General features: G+C 52.6%; 1 protein-coding gene across 1 annotated transcript in view; it reads left to right on the forward strand.

The window, feature by feature from the left end:
* The first annotated feature begins 525 nt into the window (after nucleotides 1-525).
* The window catches only part of LOC146019892 (uncharacterized), a 28281-nt gene continuing 7181 nt past the window's right edge, over nucleotides 526-21625 (forward strand). The window contains exons 1-5 of the mRNA XM_083152527.1: nucleotides 526-810; nucleotides 18493-18825; nucleotides 19601-19900; nucleotides 20702-20986; nucleotides 21512-21598. Coding sequence (XP_083008653.1) covers nucleotides 765-810; nucleotides 18493-18825; nucleotides 19601-19900; nucleotides 20702-20986; nucleotides 21512-21598 — 1051 coding nt within the window. The 5' untranslated portion in view covers nucleotides 526-764. The remainder of the gene's footprint in view (nucleotides 811-18492; nucleotides 18826-19600; nucleotides 19901-20701; nucleotides 20987-21511; nucleotides 21599-21625) is intronic.

Raw genomic sequence — 21625 nt, forward strand, 5'->3', positions numbered from 1 at the left:
CCAAAAATACCAGGATAAAAGGATTAGGGCTCCCCCATATTTTTTAAACCAGCACCGGGATCCAACAGACACTTTTTATGTAAGGCATCCGGTAAAATGTTAGACAGCATCTGATTGGTTAGTAAGAGTACCATCATATCTTTTCATTTTTAGAAGCTTTAGTAAATGTACCCCTGACAGATCACATTTCCGATTACAATGATGGGAAATGTGATCTAAATATTAAAGGCTGGGAGGATAAATCTGTCCATCCAATTTCTCCTTGATAAATACGCCGGTAAATCTCCGAATAAGTGCACAATATATAACAGACCGGTCGCGGATGCTGCGCGTTTCCGGGCTATAATTTATGGCAGGCGGCGACAGCAGCTGATCCTGTGAGTACACCGCAAGGTGCGCCGCGGCTAATAGCTGCCATTTACCAGCCTGTAGATGTGTCATCCCCAGCCGCCTGCGATAGTGCCACGGTAATGTGTGATCACACGCCACCTGGGGATTCCGGGGACCTTGGGCAATAAATAACAGCGCGCTCAGCCTGTGCGAGTACACAGCCCTGGATAATGCAGATATCTCTAGGAGTAACCACAGACCCTCCATCCACATCCCATGGCCCCCTCCCACTGTGGCTGCAGTACCCCCGTCTATGAGGTAGGGGCTTGCAATGCTGCATCAGTGATGGGTGGTCTGCCAGCCCCGGTAGGAGGAGACACGGCTCTGTGACAGTAGGTTTGGGAGGCCCTGGTCACCTCTGATCCTGTGTTACCATGTCCTCTCTGTTCCTCGTCCTGCTGCAGATGGTGACAGTCGCCTGTGAGTATGTCTGCATGGAGGAGAGGGGGGGGATGCAGCCAGCTGCAGCGTTATCCTTGTGGTATGGATGTGACTGAGCATCTCTCCCATCTGTCCTCTGTCTGTGTGCCGGTCACTGTGCATCATATGGGAGGAGGGTGTCTGTCAGTGTGCGGGACCTGTAGCTGTGCAGCTGCCAGCACTGGGCTATTGTACTGGCACCGCTGCCTGGCATTGTGTTCTCTGTCGCTGGCTGCTGACTGCCTTGTATTTGTCCGGGGTAATCCCTGACCTGCGTCCCATTGTTCCCCTCTGCTACAATGTGCCTGGGAAACTACTTCTGGGGGGATGCCCTCCTGGCACTGAGCGTGCCCTGCACAGCTGGGATAGGGGGGCACCAGGCCTGGTCCATATACACCACACAGGGGCCAGCCTATGGTGTCACGGTGCAGCGCAGGCAGGTATACGGGAGGACGGAGCAGTACAGAAGCTACGCTCAGTGTGGGAGTGTCGGCATTGCTGAAGCGTAAATGTGCGCCAGTCTGCAGATGGAGCTATGGGCCAGGTATAGAGGGGATGGAAGTACGCACTGGTAATGATGGCGGTTATGAGACCGGGGGTGGGGTGCGGTAACATCCGCAGCCCCTCTCCGCCACACATCGCCGGCTACCGCATAATTATCACATATGCACTAACATATGGCGGATCGCCGGGGGTTCCGCGGGGCGGCGAGGGACGCGAAAGGAAGCCCATAGGCTGTGGGGATTTGCTGCATATTAGAACCCTGAAAACTGTTTAGTACATCCCACCCCGAGCATGCGGAGGTGATAGCACCGTACCTGTCGTACAGGACTAATTACACCCGACCTATGGAACATAGAGATAGATACGGGGTCTATGTACTAATCCCCGGACTGTCATGTTACAGCATGTGTTTGCAAAATGAAAAGGACAGGAGCTGGTTTCTACTTTATCTCTCTCCATGCTTAGTACGTGGGACACATATCTCTCTCACACCTTGCAATATAGTAAGGAGCTGATTGGTTGGTACTGTATCTCTCCACTTTATCTCTCTACTTTATCTCTTCAAACTTTTAATTACTAGATATGATACAAAGCTCATTTCTTGTATGGTGTGTTACCATGGCAGCTATAGATTCCATCCCAGTGTCACTGATGACATCACAGCTTACCATATATATGTTATATTGTACAGGACTGACCTGAACATGCACCAGGATACATTTACACACTGTACATAGGTCCTGGCGGAGATAAGGCAGTCACCAGCAGCACAGAGTATATCAGGAGATGAGTGATGTGTCAGTGAGGACAGGGCTGCATGTGACAGGGGCAGTGACATGATGTGAGGAGAGGAATGGAGGCAGCAGGAAGCCACAGACTGAGAGTTATATAGTGGGAGGAGCAGAGTCCCCAGCAGCACAGAGTATATCAGGAGATGAGTGATGTGTCAGTGAGGATAGGGCTGCATGTGACAGGGGCAGTGACATGATGTGAGGAGAGGAATGGAGGCAGCAGGAAGCCACAGACTGAGAGTTATATAGTGGGAGGAGCAGAGTCCCCAGCAGCACAGAGTATATCAGGAGATGAGTGATGTGTCAGTGAGGATAGGGCTGCATGTGACAGGGGCAGTGACATGATGTGAGGAGGGGAATGGAGGCAGCAGGAAGCCACAGACTGAGAGTTATATAATGGGAGGAGCAGGGTCCCCAGCAGCACAGAGTATATCAGGAGATGAGTGATGTGTTAGTAAGGACAGGGCTGCATGTGACAGGGGCAGTAACATGATGTGAGGAGGGGAATGGGGGCAGCAGGAAGCCACAGACTGAGAGTTATATAGTGGGAGGAGCAGTGTACTCAGCAGCACAGAGTATATCAGGAGATGAGTGATGTGTCAGTGAGGACAGGGCTGCATGTGACAGGGGCAGTGACATGATGTGAGGAGGGGAATGGAGGCAGCAGGAAGCCACAGACTGAGAGTTATATAGTGGGAGGAGCAGGGTCCCCAGCAGCACAGAGTATATCAGGAGAGGAGGGATGTGTCAGTGAGGACAGGGCTGCATATGACAGAGGCAGTGACATGATGTGAGGAGGGGAATGGAGGCAGCAGGAAGCCACAGACTGAGAGTTATATAGTGGGAGGAGCAGGGTCCCCAGCAGCACAGAGTATATCAGGAGATGAGGGATGTGTCAGTGAGGGCAGGGCTGCATGTGACAGGGGCAGTGACATGATGTGAGGAGAGGAATAGTGGCAGCAGGAAGCCACAGACTGAGAGTTATATAGTGGGAGGAGCAGGGTCCCCAGCAGCACAGAGTATATCAGGAGATAAGTGATGTGTCAGTGAGGACAGGGCTGCATGTGACAGGGGCAGTGACATGATGTCAGGAGGGGAATGGAGACAGCAAGAAGTCACAGATTGAGAGCTATATTGTGGGAGGTGCAGGGTCCCCCAGCAGCACAGAGTATATCAGGAGATGAGGTATGTGTCAGTGAGGACAGGGCTGCATGTGACAGGGGCAGTGCCATGATGTGAGGAGGGGAATGGAGGCAGCAGGAAGCCACAGACTGAGAGTTATATAGTGGGAGCAGCAGTGTCACCAGCAGCACAGAGTATATCAGGAGATGGGGATGTGTCAGTGAGGACAGGGCTGCATGTGACAAGGGCAGTGACATGATGTGAGGAGGGGAATGGGGGCAGCAGGAAGCCACAGACTGAGAGTTATATAGTGGGAGGAGCAGGGTCCCCAGCAGCACAGAGTATATCAGGAGATGAGGGATGTGTCAGTGAGGACAGGGCTGCATGTGATGGGGACAGTAACATGATGTGAGGAGGGGAATGGAGGCAGCAGGAAGTCACAGACTGAGAGTTATATAGTGGGAGGAGCAGGGTCCCCAGCAGCACAGAGTATATCAGGAGATGAGTGATGTGTCAGTGAGGACAGGGCTGCATGTGACAGGGGCAGTAACATGATGTGAGGAGGGGAATGGAGGCAGCAGGAAGCCACAGACTCAGAGTTATATAGTGGGAGGAGCAGGGTCCCCCAGCAGCACAGAGTATATCAGGAGATGAGTGATGTGTCAGTGAGGACAGGGCTGCATGTGACAGGGACAGTGACATGATGTGAGGAGGGGAATGGGGGCAGCAGGAAGCCACAGACTGAGAGTTATATAGTGGGAGGAGCAGGGTCCCCAGCAGCACAGAGTATATCAGGAGATGAGTGATGTGTCAGTGAGGACAGGGCTGCATGTGACAGGGACAGTGACATGATGTGAGGAGAGGAATGGGGGCAGCAGGAAGCCACAGACTGAGAGTTATATAGTGGGAGGAGCAGGGTCCCCAGCAGCACAGAGTATATCAGGAGATGAGGGATGTGTCAGTGAGGGCAGGGCTGCATGTGACAGGGGCAGTGACATGATGTGAGGAGAGGAATAGTGGCAGCAGGAAGCCACAGACTGAGAGTTATATAGTGGGAGGAGCAGGGTCCCCAGCAGCACAGAGTATATCAGGAGATGAGTGATGTGTCAGTGAGGACAGGGCTGCATGTGACAGGGGCAGTGACATGATGTCAGGAGGGGAATGGAGACAGCAAGAAGTCACAGATTGAGAGCTATATAGTGGGAGGTGCAGGGTCCCCCAGCAGCACAGAGTATATCAGGAGATGAGGTATGTGTCAGTGAGGACAGGGCTGCATGTGACAGGGGCAGTGCCATGATGTGAGGAGGGGAATGGAGGCAGCAGGAAGCCACAGACTGATAGTTATATAGTGGGAGGAGCAGGGTCCCCAGCAGCACCGAGTATATCAGGAGATGAGTGATGTGTCAGTGAGGACAGGGGTGTATGTGACAGGGGCAGTGACATGATGTGAGGAGGGGAATGGAGGCAGCAGGAAGCCACAGGCTGAGAGTTATATAGTGGGAGGAGCAGGGTCCCCAGCAGCACAGAGTATATCAGGAGATGAGGGATGTGTCAGTGAGGACAGGGCTGCATGCGACAGGGGCAGTGCCATGATGTGAGGAGGGGAATGGAGGCAGCAGGAAGCCACAGACTGATAGTTATATAGTGGGAGGAGCAGGGTCCCCAGCAGCACCGAGTATATCAGGAGATGAGTGATGTGTCAGTGAGGACAGGACTGCATGTGACAGGGGCAGTGACATGATGTGAGGGGAATGGAGGCAGCAGGAAGCCACAGACTGAGAGTTATATAGTGAGAGGAGCAGGGTCCCCCAGCAGCACAGAGTATATCAGGATATGAGGTATGTGTCAGTGTGGACAGGGGCGTATGTGACATGATGTGATGAGAAGAATGGAGTGAGCAGGAAGCCACAGACTGAGAGTTATATAGTGGGAGGAGCAGGGTCCCCAGCAGCACAGAGTATATCAGGAGATGAGTGATGTGTCAGTAAGGACAGGGGTGTATGTGACAGGGGCAGTGACATGATGTCAGGAGGGAAATGGAGGCAGCAGGAAGCCACAGACTGAGAGTTATATAGTGGGAGGAGCAGGGTCCCCAGCAGCACAGAGTATATCAGGAGATGAGTGATGTGTCAGTGAGGACAGAGCTGTATGTGACAGGGGCAGTGACATGATGTGATGAGAAGAATGGAGGCAGCAGGAAGCCACAGACTGAGAGTTATATAGTGGGAGGAGCAGGGTCCCCAGCAGCACAGAGTATATCAGGAGATGAGTGATGTGTCATTGAGGACAGGGGTGTATGTGACAGGGGCAGTGACATGATGTGAGGAGGGGAATGGAGGCAGCAGGAAGCCACAGACTGAGAGTTATATAGTGGGAGGAGCAGGGTCCCCAGCAGCACAGAGTATATCAGGAGATGAGTGATGTGTCAGTGAGGACAGGGCTGCATGTGACAGGGGCAGTGACATGATGTGAGAAGAATGGAGGCAGCAGGAAGCCACAGACTGAGAGTTATATAGTGGGAGGAGCAGGGTCCCCAGCAGCACAGAGTATATCAGGAGATGAGTGATGTGTCAGTAAGGACAGGGGTGTATGTGACAGGGGCAGTGACATGATGTCAGGAGGGGAATGGAGGCAGCAGGAAGCCACAGACTGAGAGTTATATAGTGGGAGGAGCAGGGTCCCCAGCAGCACAGAGTATATCAGGAGATGAGTGATGTGTCAGTGAGGACAGGGCTGCATGTGACAGGGGCAGTGACATGATGTGAGAAGAATGGAGGCAGCAGGAAGCCACAGACTGAGAGTTATATAGTGGGAGGAGCAGGGTCCCCAGCAGCACAGAGTATATCAGGAGATGAGTGATGTGTTAGTGAGGACAGGGGTGTATGTGACAGGGGCAGTGACATGATGTCAGGAGGGGAATGGAGGCAGCAGGAGATAGATACCGATTAAGTTCAGTTCGCAATTATCTGTAGCCTGCCTTTGTTGCGGTGTTGTTATACGTGTTATGTATGTTTTTCATATATAAATCGTTTTATTGGGCTGCAGCTCATATATCTCCTCTTGCAGATCACACAGTGCTATAGTGTAATATGAGATATATATCCTTTTGTAGCGTTATTGGTGATTGGTTACAATTGTGTTATCCATTCGTAGAGCAGAGAAGGTCGGGGAGCACAGATTGGCTGTTGGAGGTGACCGCAGGAGCAGTAGCCAATGGCACAGCCTGTGTCCTGTACACAGATGTAGCCAGTGATAAAATTGATGCTAAAACTAAATGGTCTCCAGGGTCCTAGTTGCGAAACCCCTTATTCCATCCGAAAAACTTTTGAACACTACGGGGTAAATTGACGAAGATGTTTCTATTGCAGATGCCCCAGCATCCAATCAGATTCTATTATCTTCTAGAAGGTGCTAAATAAATAAGTAGAATCTGATGGTTGCTATGGGCAACATCCCATCACCAATAGCGCTCACATCGTAGTAAATGTACCCCTATGATTAAGGTACCAGCCCTGATTCAGAAGAGCATAAGGCATGCGTGATCAGAGATACCTGGTCCATCGCTGTGTACTGAGCAGTCTGTGCTGAGCGCTGTGTGCGATCTGTGCTTAATGGAATCGCTTAGCACAGATGCTCAGTCCATGCACTCTCTGTCTGGACATGTTACATCTGCCCCACCTGCAGTGCAGCATTTGTCCACCTGTAAAAATTGCAGCCTTGCTAACAGGTCTGTCAGCTTTGTGAGTGTGGAAGAATTATTGCAGGAGAGGGATTTTCTGATCCCTCCCAGGCAGCCTTCCTCCTACCATACAGTGCACTATCCTACCTGCAGAATACCTCCCAACAGTCCCGATTACAGCAGGACAGTCCCGATTATCAGGGCCTGTCCCGCTGTCCCACCCGCGGGCGGCAGTGTCCCGCGTGAGGGGGGGCTGTTGGGAGTCCCCCCTGTCGGCTGCTAAGCAGCGGGGAATAAACGCTGTGCGCATGCACACAGCGTCTATTCCCACAGCCAGGGGGCTGGGGGCATGGCTAGAGGCTCACAGAGCCTCTGGGTCATGCCCGGCCCATAGCGGCTAAATTGGGGCGTGGCCTCGCGGGAGAGCCGCGAGTATATGTCACGCCCCCGAAATTAGGCCACGCCCCCGAAATTAGGCCACGCCCCCAGAAATTTCCGGCGCGCAGCAACAACAGTGTCCCGGCTCAAGCACTTCAAAAGTTGGGAGGTATGCCTGCAGTGACATAGTACTGGTAGCAGGACAGCCCCCTAACATAGACAATGGGCGGGATGTACCAGCAAGAGCTACGTGATACCGATCATTTGTTATTGTGGTGCTATGCAGTGATTTCTGCCACATGATAAATGACCTCCAAATCAGGGTTTCCATATTGCATGTAGTACCGGTACTTACCACATGGGGGACCCTTACCACACATGTGACATTCATTCTAAAAACAATTCATTGTAAGCAATAGCTTTAAGAGGAGGAGGCGGACTGTCCCCTTCCCCCTCCCCGGTCTAATAACCAGTGCTATAATACCCTGAGCTGGTCCTGCTGCGATAGCACTGTTGTGGTTATTCCTTATGTGGTACACCGGAAGGGTCAGCCAGTAATTCTCTGTATTACCTTGGTGTCGGAACTGGATAGACGTCTTCTTTTCTTCTCGATGCGGCTGAGGCAGTAACCAGGCTGAGGGCAGGGTTGCCGACCCTCCCGGAATTTGCGGGAGTCTCCCGAAAATCGGGTCCTTCCTCCCGGCTCCCGGAAGGGTGGGCAACCCTCCCGGAATCAGGGGGACCCCCACTAAGCCCCCCGATCGCGGCATTTATATGCCACAATCCGCGGGTCTCAGGGGAGGGGGCGGAGCTAAAACGGCACAATCGTGACGTTTTAGCACCGCCCCCTCCATGGATAACTGTCATTTCGGCTATTTCTTGTAATGGGGGCGGGGCTTAATTACGTCACAGGTAAGCCCCGCCCCCAAAACGAGTAATGCTAGATTCCTCTCCGGGCTTCTCCCGGAGAGGATTTCTTCAAAGTCGGCAACCCTGGCTGAGGGTACACTTCAAGGGTGTTTATTAACAACATGTGCCAACACTCCGAGGTAGACAATCAACAGCTTTATCACATATAGCGACACGGTTAGATAACTATACTTCTCTTAAACACCGCTTAACTTTACCATAGTAAGTTTACTTTAGAATACAACACGGCAGTTCTATGTCCTGGAGAGTGGGTGCACAGATCCCGCCACTGTCAATTAAGTGCGGGGGGACGTGGTGCTCTCCCTCTACAGCACTAGCAAGCCTATGTGGACCCGGGCCCTTAGAACATACCCGTAAAACATACACGAAACACAATTACGGCAAGGTACAAACAGGCATAGACACTTTCTAGGGCTTTAAAACAATGCGCAACAACACAGTCCAAAATACACCCTTGTTGAGGATAGGTTCCTGAATGATATTCCGAGGTAGAGGATTAATACTGTCACTCTGAACAAAAGAGAAATTAACTCCGGTAATATAACTTGGGCCACTAGATGGCAGTGTCCTCCTTAAATAAGGTGCTGATTCAGTGATGTCCTTAATATGTACAAGCAGTTTCACTGATACGGGGAAAGGGGAACAATTCCTCCCTGCCTAGGGGGACTGAGCTGGGGCCCCCGTGTACTGTGGGGGAATGGAGCACTGTAGGAGAGTCCTACACATTAACAGGCAAGGTGGGGCATCAGGTAGGACACTCTACGGTAGTGACTGGTAGTGCATGGGGTTCTGTCCTAATGGCGGTCACAGGTGATACCTGGCAGCTGGAACAAGATGCAGGCTCCTGCCCGTAACGATGGGATTTCCCCGATGTCTGCCCTGCTGGCTGCTGGATCCCTCCTCTGTGGGGGAAGGGGCACGCTAGTGTGGGCGCTGCAGCTGCAGCGTTGCCACACTCCGTCGTGCCACACTCACCCTGCTGCGCCTCGCCGCCGGCTGCTCCCGCTGTCGTCCTGTTGGCCCGGCGTCTTCCACTCCCGCACCGCTCACTGGTGTCTCTCTGTTGGGCACTGGATTGCTGGCTGCTGTGGTGGTCAGGGCCGTTACTGCTGGGCTCACTAGGCGGCAGCTGTCAATCACCACTCTCCACGCTGCTGGATCCGGGCGCTGCTGAGCTCTGCTGGGCACTTGGTGGAACTGGCGGGGGGGACTGCGGCGCTGCTGCGGCCGCGTCACCCTCTCCGGCAGCCTGGTCACTTCAGCCAGGTCTCTTCGCTGGCGGCAATCAGGCAGTACAGCTGCTGCTGCGGGCGGCTCTGTGGCAGTGCGCGGCTTGCGTCACTCGCCTCCGGTCATCTCTCTGCGGTGCGCCGGGTGCTGCCCAGCGTCTCCTGTGCTCAGCGCCGGGTCCTGTGAGGTCACGCTGGGGTGCGCCGGCTCTCTCTCTTCCCCCGGCGGCTGTGTGCGGGGTGAAGCGCCAGCAGCTCCTGTCTCCTCATACGCTGACGGAGTTCAGCGTCGGACACCCTCCGGGCGACGTCACGGAGCCGCCGGGACTCTTCTCCTTCCTCTCGCCGGGTGTTCGCCTCCGGTCAGTCTCTCCGCCCTACTTCTCCTCTTCACGGGCGCGATCTCTCCTGTCCTGGCGCCGCGCGTTGCAGGAAGCTTTCCAGCTGACACGCTGGCTCCAACCCGGTCTCTCCTTCACCTCCGCGCACTGCTGACGTCACACGCCCGTGCTTACTCCTCACTCTTCAGCCCCACCGGCCCTCGTTTCGCGCCCTCACTGGACTCCTCCTACTCCTCTTCGCGCCCTGGGGGTAAGCTACCGAATTAACCCTTTAGGGGCCCGCTGTGTGCTGTCTGTGCAAAGCTGGGTTGCCTAGCAACCCTTCCAACAATGCCCCCCCCTGCATGGTACTGCGCAGTTAGAATCCTGGGGAAAGTGGGGGCATCCCCAGGTGGGGCAGGTAGAAGGGACACCCGCGTTTCCAGGGTGTCACATGTCCCCTTGCTCAAATGATGCCAGTCCCCGGGCATCAAGTTAAGGTGTGGCAACAGTCCTGGAATAAGTCCCGAGCATAAATACAAGGCTCGTAATGTCCTTTCTCAATTGGGCCACGTAGAGCATCACATATCACATCAATCTTAATACGGTACACAAATTTACATACATACAATCTACAAAGGATTTGCGGTAAAATATTTACATTCTAAATCGGCTGGTAACACCCTTTTCGTGTACCGCTCAGACCTCCTAACTTTCGAAGCGGTTCTTCAACTGCACCTTAGATCACAGCATGCGGTCTGCAATGAGCACGTGGTGCCCCTTTTCCACTCTTTCTGGACCTGTTGATGGCCTGTTGTATCATGCACACGAATTCTTCTCCTGTAATTGTCGTGTACTCCTGGTCTGTACCAGTTTTCTCTTCCATGGGTCGGGTTTCGGCCTTTTCAGCTGTGTTGGTGATTTCCGTTGTGACCTTTGCTTTGGGCGGTGGCACAGTTGCTTTTGGGCTTTCTGGTTCCAATGGCTCCATTTTCTTTGCCATGGTCATGTGGGCCACAACTTCGAGGCATCTCTTCTGTTCGGCAGTACTGGTACCTGTCTGCTGTAGAGTTGCTGTCTGGTCACCCGTATCTACCATTCTTGAGGTGTACTTGTGTTCAGTTCCTGACCTCACTTCTTTCGGCTGGGCTTTGGCCTTCTCCGCTTCTTTTGGGGTTTCCACAGGGAAATTAGGTTGAGGCGGTGGCCTACTGGGTTCTGGGGATCGTGGCATCTGGTCAGGCCGGGGATGATTACTGATGGGCCGGTCAATCTCGCCACAAACATCCTGCGACCTTCTCCTCTTCACGTGGTACTGACCATATGGCTGGTGCATGAAGCGTCGATGTTGACTGTGGATAGTTGCATATCTGTTGCCTCTTACTGCAGCACCACCGGGGCCTGTTACGTTGGTTGCCTTGACACCTCTCTTTCCATTGGTCACTTCGAATTCGACCCATTCTCCTTTTTCCAGGCTTCGGAAGTATTTGTTCCTAGGGGTCTTCTGGATACCGGTGTAGTGCACGTATACGGTCTTCCTGTTATCTGCCCTTATGAAGCCATAGCCACGTGCTACACTGAACCACGATACCTGGCCGGTCACTCTTCTTGCTTTGACTCGTCGATCCTCAGTGTTACGTGGTCTTTTCGCCGTGGTCTGACTTTGCATGAGCTCTGGCGGACTGATTGATGGATCTTGTATGAAGCGGGGCCACCAGTTTTGTTTCCGCGGACCTAGTAATGGGTCTCTTCCCGAGGGTCGGTCCTCCTCCTCGGGGCCTCCTCGTTTAAAGTATTCTGATGACAATTTCCTTCAAAATGTCCGCTCTGTTGGCATCTTTGGCATATCGGCATACCCTCTTCATCAAACTGATCGATTGAGCCTCCTCCCGATTCTCTGACCGTGCTCCAACGTGGTCGGCTTCCTCTCTCCCTTCGCGGGCGCCACTCATTACGTCTGGCTTCGCTCTGCTCCAGCCTTTGTCCCATTCTGGCGATGTTTAGGGCCAGTTCTGTGAGCTTGCCGTTAATTACGGACAGTGGGTCTGGGCCTGCTGGCGATTGCGCCTCTTGAAGTACTGTTCTCTTCTTTACACTACCAGGTCCCTGGCATCTGGCTTCCCAGTGATCCTCAGTCTCTTCTTCCGCCGTAGCGCCTTCTTCCGGCTCCTCATTCTGGACTTTTTCCAGCACTTGCAGTGCCGATTCCTTGAGTTCCTCAAATGTGCAGCCTTGTTCTTGCCGCTTTATCATTCGGAGTTGGGCGCGGGTGGTCTCTTCTCTTGCCCCTTCTACGAAGAGGTCTATCAGCATTTCATCCGCTAGTCGTACTTCTCTCGGATCTGCGGCTTGTACTGCCTTCATGGCCTCGTGTAATGCCAGTGCGAAATCACGCAGTGATTCTCCCTGTTTCTGCTTCCTGGCATATAACCTGCTCTTCAGCACTGACACAGTTTTGGCATCGAAGATCTTTGCCAGTTTTTTCAATATCTTGTCCGCTGTCTCCTTGTCGCCTTCTGACCATGATTTGACTTCTCTCAGGGCGGACCCTCTCAGTTGCGCCAGCAATATTTCTTTGCTTTGCTCTTCGTTCAGTTGGTATAGGGTGAACGTCGAATTCATGCGGTCCTTGAATGCCTTAAAAGTGCTTGTGCCTTTCGTCCGCGTATCTCCTGAGAATGTGAGGAGCCACGTGGCCCCGAAGTAGTAGGGCATCGTGATCTGTGCCGCCGCTGCCTTTGGCGGTTCTTTGTCTTCCGGTGGTGGTGGGAGACGTCTGCGGGGTGATGGTGTTGGAGTACCGGCTTCCGACATTTTCCGGTCCTGTTCGTGGACGCCAAAGTTAGATGTGGTACACCGGAAGGGTCAGCCAGTAATTCTCTGTATTACCTTGGTGTCGGAACTGGATAGACGTCTTCTTTTCTTCTCGATGCGGCTGAGGCAGTAACCAGGCTGAGGGTACACTTCAAGGGTGTTTATTAACAACATGTGCCAACACTCCGAGGTAGACAATCAACAGCTTTATCACATATAGCGACACGGTTAGATAACTATACTTCTCTTAAACACCGCTTAACTTTACCATAGTAAGTTTACTTTAGAATACAACACGGCAGTTCTATGTCCTGGAGAGTGGGTGCACAGATCCCGCCACTGTCAATTAAGTGCGGGGGGACGTGGTGCTCTCCCTCTACAGCACTAGCAAGCCTATGTGGACCCGGGCCCTTAGAACATACCCGTAAAACATACACGAAACACAATTACGGCAAGGTACAAACAGGCATAGACACTTTCTAGGGCTTTAAAACAATGCGCAACAACACAGTCCAAAATACACCCTTGTTGAGGATAGGTTCCTGAATGATATTCCGAGGTAGAGGATTAATACTGTCACTCTGAACAAAAGAGAAATTAACTCCGGTAATATAACTTGGGCCACTAGATGGCAGTGTCCTCCTTAAATAAGGTGCTGATTCAGTGATGTCCTTAATATGTACAAGCAGTTTCACTGATACGGGGAAAGGGGAACAATTCCTCCCTGCCTAGGGGGACTGAGCTGGGGCCCCCGTGTACTGTGGGGGAATGGAGCACTGTAGGAGAGTCCTACACATTAACAGGCAAGGTGGGGCATCAGGTAGGACACTCTACGGTAGTGACTGGTAGTGCATGGGGTTCTGTCCTAATGGCGGTCACAGGTGATACCTGGCAGCTGGAACAAGATGCAGGCTCCTGCCCGTAACGATGGGATTTCCCCGATGTCTGCCCTGCTGGCTGCTGGATCCCTCCTCTGTGGGGGAAGGGGCACGCTAGTGTGGGCGCTGCAGCTGCAGCGTTGCCACACTCCGTCGTGCCACACTCACCCTGCTGCGCCTCGCCGCCGGCTGCTCCCGCTGTCGTCCTGTTGGCCCGGCGTCTTCCACTCCCGCACCGCTCACTGGTGTCTCTCTGTTGGGCACTGGATTGCTGGCTGCTGTGGTGGTCAGGGCCGTTACTGCTGGGCTCACTAGGCGGCAGCTGTCAATCACCACTCTCCACGCTGCTGGATCCGGGCGCTGCTGAGCTCTGCTGGGCACTTGGTGGAACTGGCGGGGGGGACTGCGGCGCTGCTGCGGCCGCGTCACCCTCTCCGGCAGCCTGGTCACTTCAGCCAGGTCTCTTCGCTGGCGGCAATCAGGCAGTACAGCTGCTGCTGCGGGCGGCTCTGTGGCAGTGCGCGGCTTGCGTCACTCGCCTCCGGTCATCTCTCTGCGGTGCGCCGGGTGCTGCCCAGCGTCTCCTGTGCTCAGCGCCGGGTCCTGTGAGGTCACGCTGGGGTGCGCCGGCTCTCTCTCTTCCCCCGGCGGCTGTGTGCGGGGTGAAGCGCCAGCAGCTCCTGTCTCCTCATACGCTGACGGAGTTCAGCGTCGGACACCCTCCGGGCGACGTCACGGAGCCGCCGGGACTCTTCTCCTTCCTCTCGCCGGGTGTTCGCCTCCGGTCAGTCTCTCCGCCCTACTTCTCCTCTTCACGGGCGCGATCTCTCCTGTCCTGGCGCCGCGCGTTGCAGGAAGCTTTCCAGCTGACACGCTGGCTCCAACCCGGTCTCTCCTTCACCTCCGCGCACTGCTGACGTCACACGCCCGTGCTTACTCCTCACTCTTCAGCCCCACCGGCCCTCGTTTCGCGCCCTCACTGGACTCCTCCTACTCCTCTTCGCGCCCTGGGGGTAAGCTACCGAATTAACCCTTTAGGGGCCCGCTGTGTGCTGTCTGTGCAAAGCTGGGTTGCCTAGCAACCCTTCCAACAATGCCCCCCCCTGCATGGTACTGCGCAGTTAGAATCCTGGGGAAAGTGGGGGCATCCCCAGGTGGGGCAGGTAGAAGGGACACCCGCGTTTCCAGGGTGTCACACTTACACACTGCATGTGTTATAGATTTACTGCAGAACCAATGGGAGAAGCATCAGCTCTGTATCTGTTACATAACAGTGTGTAAGGGGAGGACATTGGGGCCACCTCTGTCATACACCTCTGCAACGTGATGCATACTTTCCTACCTGACCCTCTCCAGGAGGACACAATGCTCTGTTCCTGGGCTTCCCTGGTAATGTAGGATTGCCATCACCTGTGGTGGCACCTTTCTTATCAATTACCCAGCTCCCCACAGGTGCTGGCAGTCATACATTATCCATACCTCCCAGCATGCCCCTCTCCAGGAGGACACAATGCTCTGTTCCTGGCCTTCCCTGGTAATGTATGATTGCCATCACCTGTGGTGACACCTTTCTTATCAATTACCCAGCTCCCCACAGGTGCTGGCAATCATACATTATCCATACCTCCCAGCATGCCCCTCTACAGGAGGAAACAATGCTCTGTTCCTGGACTTCCATGGTAATGTAGGATTGCCATCACCTATGGTGGCACCTTTCTTATCAGTTACCTAGCTCCCCACAGGTGATGGCAATCATACATTATCCATACCTCCCAGCATGCCCCTCTCCAGGAGGACACAATGCTCTGTTCCTGGCCTTCCCTGGTAATGTATGATTGCCAGCACCTGTGGTGACACCTTTCTTATCAGTTACCTAGCTCCCCACAGGTGCTGGCAATCATACATTATCCATACCTCCCAGCATGCCCCTCTCCAGGAGGGACACAATGCTCTGTTCCTGGGCTTCCCTGGTAATGTAGGATTGCCAGCACCTGTGGTGACACCTTTCTTATCAGTTACCTAGCTCCCCACAGGTGCTGGCAATCATACATTATCCATACCTCCCAGCATGCCCCTCTCCAGGAGGACACAATGCTCTGTTCCTGGCCTTCCCTGGTAATGTATGATTGCCAGCACCTGTGGTGACACCTTTCCTATCAGTTACCCAGCTCCCCACAGGTGCTGGCAATCATACATTATCCATACCTCCCAGCATGCCCCTCTCCAGGAGGACACAATGCTCTGTTCCTGGGCTTCCCTGGTAATGTAGGATTGCCATCACCTGTGGTGGCACCTTTCTTATCAATTACCCAGCTCCCCACAGGTGCTGGCAATCATACATTATCCATACCTCCCAGCATGCCCCTCTCCAGGAGGACACAATGCTCTGTTCCTGGACTTCCATGGTAATGTAGGATTGCCAGCACCTGTGGTGACACCTTTCTTATCAGTTACCTAGCTCCCCACAGGTGCTGGCAATCATACATGATCCATACCTCCCAGCATGCCCCTCTCCAGGAGGACACAATGCTCTGTTCCTGGCCTTCCCTGGTAATGTATGATTGCCAGCACCTGTGGTGACACCTTTCTTATCAGTTACCTAGCTCCCCACAGGTGCTGGCAATCCTACATTATCCATACCTCCCAGCATGCCCCTCTCCAGGAGGGACACAATGCTCTGTTCCTGGGTATCCCTGGTAATGTAGGATTGCCAGCACCTGTGGTGACACCTTTCTTATCAGTTACCTAGCTCCCCACAGGTGCTGGCAATCATACATTATCCATACCTCCCAGCATGCCCCTCTCCAGGAGGACACAATGCTCTGCTCCTGGGCTTCCCTGGTAATGTAGGATTGCCATCACCTGTGGTGACACCTTTCTTATCAGTTACCTAGCTCCCCACAGGTGCTGGCAATCCTACATTACCAGGGAAGCCCAGGAACAAAGCATTGTGTCCCTCATGGAGAGGGTCAGGTAGGCACGTATGTATCACGTTGCAGGGAACTGGCACAAGGTGTCTAAAGCAAAAAGGTAGACAACCATTAGGTCGACAAACAAAAAAGTTGACATGTAAAAAGATCGACATGCAAAAAGGTTGACACAAGCATTAGGTAGACAATGTCTAGGTCGACAGTCAAAAGGTCGACATGGTGTTTTCACAGTTATTTTACCCGAATGTCGACATGGACAGTAATGGCCTGACAGATAGGGCTTATCATGTCTCGGTGTGTAAGTATCAGGACGTGTGGAACATCTGACTACAGTCCGGGAATCAGACACCGGAATGTTCCATAGGGGACCATTGTTATAGATAAATGAGAAGCCGTGATGCTAGAGCGCAGTGACGCCTCATTGGTTACGCTTACGCAATACTACTGCACACATGGACTGTGGGCCTAATTCAGTATTATGCGTAGAGCCCTGAACCTGCGCTCACATTGGGAATGACGGGGGTGGAGACGGGGTTTCACTGAGCGTTGCCGGGGCATCCATTCACCGTTGTCAAGACGTAGACTGGACAACGCAGGTGTGTTCGCGCGGTTGGCTGTGCGGGTCGTGGCTGCGTGACGTCACACACAGCCCCTGTGACCAGAAGTATGGCCGCCCGGCGACTTTGCAGCTAGACTGTGCAATCAGTGGGCTACCCTCACCATGCAAGCACTTTGCTATATAGCGAACCACTTACATGCTAGCGATCACAGGACAGGACCCGGCATGTGGGGCGGCTTTGCCGTGTGCTGAGTCCCCCCCTGCCCCCCGTCCCCCCCCCCACACACACACGCTGGCTATAGGAGTTGTCACAAAGGCTGACTGGAATGGGATCATTTGGTCTACAGAAAGTTGGTCGACATCATTAGGTCGACATGGGGGAAGGGTCAACATGGCTTTAGGTCGACAGGTCATTAGGTCGACACAAGCATTATGTCGACATGGTCTAGGTCGACAGTCAAAAGGTCGGCATGGGGTTTTTCACTGTTTTTAGACCCGACTGTCAACACAGTCAGCATGGACACTGGTTAAAGTGCACCATGTCTACTCGCATCGCTCGCTGCGCTCAGCACACTATTTGATTCTCCTACCACGCCCTAGTGGATGGTAGAGCATGAAATACCGCCTGTCGGCACATGTCGGCTCGAAAAATAGTGAAAAACCCCATGACGACCTTTTGACTGTCGACCTAGACCATGTCTACCTAATGCTTGTGTCGACCTAATGACCTGCTCACCTAAAACCATGTCAACCTATCCCCATGTCGACCTAACGGTGTGGACCTAAAAATTGTCGACCAACTTGCTGTAGACCAAATGACCGTATCCCGGCTGACTTAGGCCCTATAACCGTTATCTGTAACTATGGTAACATGGCCTGGAGGGGAGTGGGCCTGGTGAAGCCCGTTCATCTGTCGTGCCATTACAGCCTATGCTCACCAGCTCATGTCATTGTGTGCTTCATGTACAGAGAAAGTCGGCAGCGGTTCTTGGTAATGCCAGTCTGCAGCCCGTTCCGTAAAGTGAAATCACAAATCACTGTGCAGTTACTGGGTCACCTGATGAAATTCAGCTGCTGTAAATACTGCGCTGGCAGCGTCTCGTTCTATCCGCGTGCACGCTGTTACGGTCATTTCTAACAAGTATACACCTGGAAATACCATCGGAGGCGCGTCAGCAGAATGGTGAGTAGCGCGTACACACTTCCAGGTCTGGCCAGACATTGCGTAAGTGTGAACATAAAGTCAGATCAGTGGGTGAAACATAAAGCAGGGCATAATGGGCCACATGCACTAAGCTTCAAAAGTGATAAAATGGAGAGTGATAAACCACCAGCCAATCGGCTCCTACCTGACATTGTCAAACAGGAGCTGATTGGTTGGATGTTTATCACTCTCCATTTTATCACTTTTGAAGCTTAGTGCATCTGGCCCACTGTCACACTACCTCGCCAAGTGGTCGCGAATCTCATGATCTGCCAGACGGTTGTATAGGTGCATACCCAAATGTACTGCATGGAAACTTACAGTGTCACCTCTGTCCCCCTCAGGTGCCCAGCTGCAAGTCACCACCTCCCCTGTCCCTATTGTCACCGAGGCGGAAGCCACAGTCATCTTGCAGTGCAAGTTTACCTCAGGCGTCAGCCCCGTGGACCCTGCCCAGGTGCACGTGGTTTGGAAGAATGATGGAAAGAAGGTTTTGTCCTATGTGGAGAAGATCACGGCTTTCAGACCCGGGGCTGAGATCACGGAAGAGCTCTTGGCACAGGGAGATGCCTCACTGTCCCTGCCTAATGTCACCCAGGACGATGCCGGCCTGTACTCCTGCAGTATACGTCTGGCCTCCGAGCAGGGGATGCAGAGTGTCAGCCTGATTGTGAAAGGTGAGAGTCATTCGGTGACATGTCCCCTGCACAGAAGTCCCTGCCATGTATTGTACTCCCTGTACAACAAGCTGCCATCTTACTGAAGGAACACGCTGTTCAGTGCAACCCTGACATTCCACTACAGCCCAGTAACAATGGGAAGCTTTACCTGCCCACTGCACTATGATAACTAGTGCACCTCTGACATCCTTAGCACACTGTGCTGATGAAATGTTACGCTGTGTGACTCAGCCAATCCTTGCTGTGATCTGTAACGCAAGTAGGCAAGTGAGTCACTCACACTGCGCCTGCTCAGTGATGTAGTTACTGCTGGTTAAACCCATGTCAAGTACTGTAGGGCAGGGGTGGCTAAATCCAGTCCTCTATAGCTGCCCAGGTCACCCGTCAGGTACACAGGTGCACTCATTACTCACTGACACATTTTCCTGGTCACCTGCCGGGTGCACAGGTGCACTCATTACTTACTGGCACATTTAAAAAGATCCACAGGTGGAGCTAATTATATCACTTGTGATTCTGTGAGGAGACCTGGAAAGCATGCACTGTTGGAAGCTCTGGAGGACTGGAGTTGGTATGGAATAATAGGAATTCCTCCTCTGTGTCTGCAGAAAGGCATGTACAAGGTCCGTATACTCAGGACGTCACTAACCTCCTAGCAGTTATATACCCCCTGGCAGTACTCCTCAGACAGCTATAGAGGTCTATACGTGGACATGTTATGTCATTTGCTACACGCTGTGCTCCCAACCGCTGACCCGTGTCTCATCTTCAGACCACCGATATATCAACGTTGACGGGACCACCGTCATCTTGAACCAGTCCAACGAGTTACGCTGCTCAGCAAGTAACCTGTCGTCATCTGAGGTGACGTTCCAGTGGGTGAGAGACGGCGTGGTCCTCAGCACCTCCGCCCCGCATTTGGTGGAAGGTTCCGGCAGTGAGGGGTTTACGGTGCAAAGTTCCTTCTGCTTCACTCCCGTCCTCGGGGATGACAAGGCCCATTACACCTGCCAAGTCGTGCAAAAGAAACACCCCCACATGCTCAAGAAATCATTCCAGCTGACGTTTGGAGGTAAGTCCCCATGTTCTCCATCCATCAGGGGCACCAACAAGCCTCAGTCACAACTATGCCAAAGGACGGGGTATTGTACTATTGCTGTAATGTGGTAGAATAAGCTGTATGAGGTGTGGACAGAAAACTGCATCATGAATATCTTCAGGGGGTAGCGACTAGAACTGAGCTATGGACCATACCATTTGACCCGCTATGGAAGGGGAAGAGCAAAGGTTAGCTTTACTATGTTTGTTACAATCTATTCCCTGTAATAACCTGGTGGCGAGCATACACATGAGACACATGTTCTAAACCTTGCTCCTCCTCCTGCCATCATGGTTCATATGGTATGTCCCATGGATCACGTGGTCTGAAGCCCTCTGAGGATACATTTACTGAAGGGGATATAGACCCAACCATATCTCCGGGTAAAGGTGGATATTTATCGCAGTCATTATTCTGATGGCTGATAGACAAGGTCTAGGTCAACAACATTATATGGTCGACATAAATAAGGTTGACATGGATAAAAGGTGGACACAAGCATCCAAGTGGACTCGGTAAAGTGTGCCAAGCGCAGCGAGGCGCCTGGCCTGAAGAGGGGACACGGCACAATAACTGGAGCTCCACGTGCTCAGGTGCTGACATTCACACCAGAAAACCCGCTTTGACCTTTTATGTGTCAAATATTTGCTTGGTTCAACCTTTTCCCAGTGTCGACATTGTGCGTGTTGGCTTTTTATGTTCCGTACACTGTATCTTGATGGGCTTGGAAATAAATGAGTGTAGAAACCAGAGATCTTCTCTATTGTCTTCCAGTTCGGCCAGAGGTCTCCTTCTACCTGTCCAACAAAGGCCAAAAGAACTCGTCCTTAATCTGCCTGGTGTCAGGGTTCTACCCCGATGACCTGAGCCTGGCGATAAAGAGAGAAGGGCAGCTAATGGGCTACAAAACCAACAAGTGGAGGAACGCCAACGGCACCTACACGCTAGAAGCCACTTACCGCACCAACGTGACGTATACGGACAGCGACGTGGACTACTCCTGCACTGTCTACCACCCCACGGTTCCCGGGGGTTCCACCGAGAGGCTGAGGTTCCTGGGTGAGTCCATTCTGATTGGCTACTGGCGCATTGACCCCTGCTGCTAATAGTACCTGCAGTTACTGGCGCTGCGGCGATATTGTGCCCAGTTGCAGCTGTCTTATCAGATTTATCATTTGCATTCGTCTGTTGAAGGGAATAAGATTCCTACTCTGTGACTCGGTAGAACTGAGCGTTGGTGCATGCAACTTATTCCATTACAGTGAATCTTATTTGTAAAACGGTGCAAATAGGACGCACAAGCAGCTCAAGCTGAGTGAAATGATATACAGCCTGCCTATATTTTGTGTATTCGGCTGCATCTGCATATGTATTGCTACGTTATATTGTTACGTAACAGTTTCATTATTATAATATACATTGCATAATTTAGGCATTTTTGTAGATACAAAGGGTGCGTTACACTCCTGCTTTACATGTGCTAGGCCAATATAATGGCAGAGTCCAGAAATGGATGGTTTATTTTACAGTGGATTATGGTGTTTGCATGTGAAATATCTAACTCACTTCTGTATGTCCTTGCAGTTGACACGTATGTACCAAAAGCCCTATGGATTTCAGCGGCATGCGGCTTCTTACTGGTATTCGGAATTCAGATTTTCTGTAAACACGGTAAGGCGGAGATTAAATGGTGGTACT

The sequence above is a fragment of the Crinia signifera genome, chromosome 7 (assembly GCF_055691185.1).
Source record: "Crinia signifera chromosome 7, ASM5569118v1, whole genome shotgun sequence".
Lineage (NCBI taxonomy): Eukaryota > Metazoa > Chordata > Amphibia > Anura > Myobatrachidae > Crinia > Crinia signifera.